Raw genomic sequence first — 6,666 nt, forward strand, 5'->3', positions numbered from 1 at the left:
CTTGTCTCATGGCTCATTTATTATTTCCGGACATATATCTGAGCTTTCAAAGAGGGTTATTTATGGAACTATGTAAAGAATGACTTTTGATGGTGCTTTATTTGATGTATCAAAATATTGAACTTAAGAAACGAAAGTAGTATTTTTTGCATTTTTGAATCAATATTGTTACAGTCTTAGGGCAGGAGGTTTAAAACGTAGCAAATGACAACGTTCCTGTGATCAAAGCTGAGTTTTCAGCATCATTACTCCAGTCTTCAGTGTCACGTGATCCTTCAGAAATCAGTATAATATTGGGGGGGTGAAAGAAGTCGTAGAGAGAGCAGCAGGGGTTGCTGTGTCTTCGGGTTTAGGTCTCCAGGTCTCGGTCAAGCCCAAGAGACTGAGAGCTCACTGAGTAGCAAAGGCTGGAATAAAATCAGCTTTGTTGACAGCTAACTGACAATTCCAGAGGCCCATTGAAAAAGAAAGGGGTGCGATAGAAGAAGTGTGGATAGGACACCGGTTAGCATGATTGCTCCGCCTCCTGCGTGTTGTGTAAGAATGTTTCCATTGAGAGACAACAGGGCTATAATGGAAGGACTTGTCATTGTTGTTGCTCGGGTGAGTCGGGCAGGTATTAAATACACAGCTTAACCCTCTTGAGTAAATACACCTGACCTGTCCACACCTTTCTAATTAGCACTTTCTAATTCTAACTGAATTTAGATTTTTTTAACATTATAAATGTCTTTACTGTCACTTTACATTAATTGAATGCATCCTTGCTGAATAACTATTACTGACCCCAAATGTCTGAATAGTGTAAGCTGACAATAAGAAATAACCAAAATAATATTCATAGCTGTAATAGTAGGCCTATATTCCTCATAACAGTGTTTACTACTATATTTTGATGTGGGTTCATGCTTTTTCTACGTAGTATCACATAATATTGAACTGTTATTCAATAAATGGTCAGAATGACTTTTGATGGTGCTTTATTTGATGTATCAAAATATTGAACTTAAGAAACAAAAGTAGTATTTCTTGCATTTTTGAATCAATATTGTTACAGTCTTAGGGAGGTTTAAAACGTAGCAAATGACAACGTTCCTGTGATCAAAGCTGAGTTTTCAGCATCATTACTCCAGTCTTCAGTGTCACGTGATCCTTCAGAAATCATTCTAATATTGGGGGGGTGAAAGAAGTCGTAGAGAGAGCAGCAGGGGTTGCTGTGTCTTCGGGTTTAGGTCTCCAGGTCTCGGTCAAGCCCAAGAGACTGAGAGCTGACTGAGTAGCAAAGGCTGGAATAAAATCAGCTTTGTTGACAGCTAACTGACAATTCCAGAGGCCCATTGAAAAAGAAAGGGGTGCGATAGAAGAAGTGTGGATAGGACACCGGTTAGCATGATTGCTCCGCCTCCTGCGTGTTGTGTAAGAATGTTTCCATTGAGAGACAACAGGGCTATAATGGAAGGACTTGTCATTGTTGTTGCTCGGGTGAGTCGGGCAGGTATTAAATACACAGCTTAACCCTCTTGAGTAAATACACCTGACCTGTCCACACCTTTCTAATTAGCACTTTCTAATTCTAACTGAATTTAGATTTTTTTAACATTATAAATGTCTTTACTGTCACTTTACATTAATTGAATGCATCCTTGCTGAATAACTATTACTGACCCCAAATGTCTGAATAGTGTAAGCTGACAATAAGAAATAACCAAAATAATATTCATAGCTGTAATAGTAGGCCTATATTCCTCATAACAGTGTTTACTACTATATTTTGATGTGGGTTCATGCTTTTTCTACGTAGTATCACATAATATTGAACTGTTATTCAATAAATGGTCATATACTGTATGTTTCAAACTTAAGCACTAGGTCTCTTTTTTTCAATATGCCAAATGCAATTATTAGACTACAGACTAGACTAGATTATTATTATTATTATTAGACTAAGACTACAGAGGGTAGTCCGGACTGCTGAGCGAATCATTGGTACAACCCTCCCTTCTCTCCAAGAACTGCACTCTTCCAGAGTGAGCAAAAGGGCTGGCAGAATCACTCTGGACCCCTCACATCCAGCACACTCCCTCTTTGAACTGTTGCCATCTGGTCGACGCTACAGAGCACTGAGCACCAGAACGGCCAGACACAGGAACAGTTTCTTCCCTCAGGCCATCCATCTCATGAACACAACAATAATCTTGGAACACACAACACTATATACATTACCTATTTAACACCATACTTGTTTACATTTCAAATTTGCACATATCATACCTGTACATCATAATTGTCTATATTATATTTTGTGTTTTTGCTTTTTTGTACATTGTCTATTTTGTATATTTCTGTTGCACTGTGGCGCTTCTGTCACTAAAACTAATTCCTCGTATGTGTAAACATACCTTGCAATAAAGCTCATTCTGATTCTGATTCTGATCATATATAACCGTTGCAACTGAAATCAGTATACACACTATTTTTCATGTTAAATTTTAAAATACTTTATTATTTAAAACCAGACACCCATCTGATCAAATTTTATATTTATATTACAATATAACAAACATTTATCCTCAGCCTGTTAAAGATTCCTGTACTCCTGTTTAAGTGTCGTGCTGTAACAACCAGTGGTGAAAGGGTTAATATTTCAGCCAGATCAGATGTCTAGTATATTTAATCATCAAATCAAAACAATAAAAGAAGGAAATAAAAACAGCCCGCTTCTCTTTTCATGAGAAGCAGGTGTTGTATAACCCGACTATATCAGTATTTACACTTCCTTTTCTATAAACTGTCATTGATATGAAAGACGAATAAATATATGATCCTTATATATGACAATACAGTATATCTGCAGGGACGTATTAAGCATAAAATGTGTATATTACATATTTGCATTGTGAAAATACACAATGCATTTATAGCATGTAGAAACTCATTGAGTGGTTTCTGCAGACCAAAATGGACAAATGTGCCTTCAGTTTGATCCATACACCTGTGAGATTAAGCACAAACACATCCAGCTTATGTGTGGAAAAAAATATTTTTTTATGTTAATTTATGATTAACTGTAAGCCATTGGTACCATACACATAATTGTTCATTTCCGACTTGAACTGGTCAGTGTTTATTCATCCAGAAGCTCATCTCATCATGAACCCTATAAGCCTGGAAACATGAAGTGCAAGACTAAACATGACTGAATAATAATGACTATATAATCTTTTTAGGCTGTCAACAAAACAGATATGAGGAAGTCAGCGTTAGTATGTAAAACAGGAAAGTCTATAATCTAAGACACCTTTGTGCTTGTCAAGATGAACATACAGTTCTTTCAAATAAACCGCATACATTTGGTATGCTGAAAAAAACTGCATGTCATCGTGAGCACTGCTTTGTTACACTATATAATATATAAGAATTTAATTCCATTCTTGGTAGTGCAACTGAAGCAAACAATCAACTATGGGTGGCAAGGCACTGTCAAAAGATCTCCGGGTTAAAGTTGTGGTCAGGCACAAGTCAGGAGACGGATACAAAAAAGACTTTATCAATGCCTAGAAGCACAGTGAAGTCTAATATTAAGAAGTGGAAGGTATTTGGTTCAACACAGAGCCTCTCTGGATCAGGATGTCTCTCCAAACTGGATGAAAGAGCCGAAGGAAACTGGTCAGAGAGGCGACCAAGAGGCCGACAGCAACTCTGAAGCAGCTGCAGGAATTTATGACAAAGAGTGGTCATTGTGTGCATGTGACAACAATATCACAGATTCTCCACAAATGTGGCTTGTATGGGAGGGTTGCGAGAAAAAAGCCACTCCTCAAGAAAGGCCACATGCAGTCAGACTGAGCTTTGCCAAAACACACCTTCACACAATTATTTGGCCTCAACACCAAACGATATGTCTGGCAGAAATCCAATACAGCTCAGCATCCAAATAACAGCATTCTTACAGTAAAACATGGAGCTGGTAATGTCCTGTTATGGGCTGTTTCTCTGCAGCAGGGACTGGAGCACTTGTCAGGATAGAAGGGAAAATGCATGGGGCAAAATACTGTCAAATTCTTGAGGAAAATCTGCTGCCCTCTGCCAGAAAGTTGTCAATGGGAAGAAGGTTTATCGTCCAACATGACAAAACTGAGCACACAGTGGTTGAAGGAGAAAAAGGTGAATGCCCTTGCATGGCCTCGTCAGAGCCCAGATTAAACCCCACTGAAGATCTGAGGAATGACTTGAAGACTGCAGTCCACAAAAAAGATTTCTATTTCAAATAAATGCTATTCTTTTGAACTTTATATTCATCATATATTCTATTCGTATTTTATCATATATATATATATATATATATATATTTATTTTTGGTATGATAGTTCTTGTTTGGGAAGACCTCTTTTGTGCAATATTCTCATTTTATTTTCTGTTGGTGTAACTGGAAACTAAACATGTGACTTCTTGTGTGCTTGAGAGTGCAAGCTATTCATTGATTTATTGTCTGATCTTCTCGGGTCATAACCCACTTCTCCAGGTGTCAACATTATCAGTCAGGTATAATCCAGATGCCAGTGCTTTTGCAATCATTGTATGTTGTGTCATCTTTGAAAATCATGTTTGAGTTTTACAAAATGCTTGACGCACACACAGGACTGGCTCATGTGCTTCTAGTGTCTATGTGTGCAGACATCTGGAATTTCCTTCTCCTGGAATGACCTCTACTATGACGATGATTCAGTGGCCAATAGAGCTAGAAGTGACAACAGTATAAGAAGTGAAACTGATATTATTTGCATGCATTTGAAATATCAGATTAAGTTAGAAAAGATCATATTTATATATATTTAGTTGATTTACAATGTTATATATATATATGATGCACCAAATGCACCAATGCATAAAATGCACCATTATATATATATATATATATATATATTAGTGACGCACCAATGCATAAAATGCACAGAGTTTTTAAATTAAAATATGTACTCTTTATAAGATAAAAATGCTAGAATTTTACACCACAAAACTGATTAATTTCTGCCATACTACATTTTCATTTTTGTTTCAGTGTTAGTATCACTTATATACTATTAGTTTATATATATATATATACTGTATATATACTGTATATATATATTTATTTTTTTATTGGGTTTATTTTTATATTTTCTTTAATTTTTAATTTTTTTTATTTTAGTAATATAGCTGTGGTTTTGTCATTTTTATTTTTTAAAATAAGTCTGCATAGTATTTATTCATTTATTTATTAGTTTTTTTGTTTATTTAGGTATAGTTATTTAAACTAGCTGAAATAAAATACGTTTACATTTTTATATTTTATTTTAAGTAATTTTTTTATGGTTTTAGTTAAATTTTTGTTTGACCCAATCTTGTAAAAATATAAACAGTCATGTTTCACAAATGTTGGTTTTCCCAGAAACAGTTATGCAACAAAGGATTAGCAGGACCAAATTAGTCTGATATTAATAAAGCAACCTGTCACATCAGAGTTGGGAAAATCCATGTCCAGCCCACTCCGAGCCTTATAAAATGTCTCTAGCTGGGTGAAAACCTGAAGTGTCTGAACTGAGCGAACCTGAGAGGTAAGAGACTGACTAAACTAACCTCTTTCTTAATGCAAACATGTTAAGTTGTAGATGGTTTATTTGCACTCTTATCTGTCTATGCACCGAGATCATACTTTATCTATGGAGATTTTTTATTTTTACTATTTGTGGCATAGTTAATATTGCCATTTGCTAACTTGTATATTTTTATATGTTCAGCTCTGTAATCATGAAGCTTATTCTTGCTGTGCTGGTGCTGGTTTTGGTGGTCGTGACCCAGGCTCAATGGCGCCACTACCCAGGACAAGCCATTGGAGGTCACTTATTTTTTCCTTTTTATCTGCATTTACTCTTAAGTCATGCACTCAGTTGAATCAGTTCGCCGGCAGATTTTAACCACTTTCACTGTGTTTTGTAGGTGCAAAGGACATGTTGCGTTCTTACCAGGATATGAGGAAGGCCAACTGGAAAAACTCAGACAAGTATTTCCATGCACGTGGGAACTATGATGCTGCAAGAAGGGGCCCTGGAGGCAGATGGGCAGCCAAAGTAATCAGGTATGTCATCGATGGCAGATTTGATTCCTTAGAAGCTCATTTGAGCACTTAAACAGCAGCTCAGTGTGGTCTTATGCATGTTTACATTTTTGGAAGGAATTTTGAATTGTAATATTATTATCTAATGTTAATGTTTACATTTTAAGTGCATGAAAATTGCATTAAATCACCGTTCTGATGTGTGCAGTGATGGAAGAGAGGCTATACAGGGACTCTCTCGCCGCGGTAATTCAGATGCTGCGGCAGACCAGGCCGCCAATCGCTGGGGACGTAATGGTGGTGACCCCAACCGCTACAGACCGAAGGGCCTTCCCAAAAAGTACTGAAAAGAAGAGCATCAGTGCAACTGAAAATGATTGAAACCATTTTGCTCTAAAACTGCTTGATTCAATTTAGCATAAAACCATTTCGCTTTTTTTTTTTTAAATCTTGAAAATGATCTTTCATTAAATCTGCTTTTATGACAAAAAAAAGCAATCTTTAGATTTTAGCATCATTTAGTCTATGTAACACACTCTCTTGTCTGAATAAAGGAAGCAACTTCATTTATA

General features: G+C 36.3%; 1 protein-coding gene across 2 annotated transcripts; it reads left to right on the top strand.

The window, feature by feature from the left end:
• The first annotated feature begins 5,501 nt into the window (after positions 1 to 5,501).
• On the top strand, positions 5,502 to 6,666 carry saa (serum amyloid A). 2 transcript variants are annotated; one of them, XM_016280443.1, is made up of 4 exons: positions 5,502 to 5,594; positions 5,778 to 5,875; positions 5,977 to 6,115; positions 6,303 to 6,666. In XM_016280443.1, the coding sequence occupies exons 2-4, from the start codon at positions 5,788 to 5,790 to the stop codon at positions 6,439 to 6,441; spliced, it is 366 nt and encodes a 121-aa protein (XP_016135929.1). In that variant the 5' UTR covers positions 5,502 to 5,594; positions 5,778 to 5,787; the 3' UTR covers positions 6,442 to 6,666. The 2 variants fall into 2 exon arrangements, with proteins under 2 accessions (XP_016135929.1, XP_016135928.1); XM_016280442.1 differs by lacking the exon at positions 5,502 to 5,594 and having other exon boundaries at positions 5,770 to 5,875.

This window comes from Sinocyclocheilus grahami, unplaced genomic scaffold (assembly GCF_001515645.1).
Source record: "Sinocyclocheilus grahami isolate Dianchi unplaced genomic scaffold, SAMN03320097.WGS_v1.1 scaffold140.1, whole genome shotgun sequence".
NCBI classification, from domain to species: domain Eukaryota; kingdom Metazoa; phylum Chordata; class Actinopteri; order Cypriniformes; family Cyprinidae; genus Sinocyclocheilus; species Sinocyclocheilus grahami.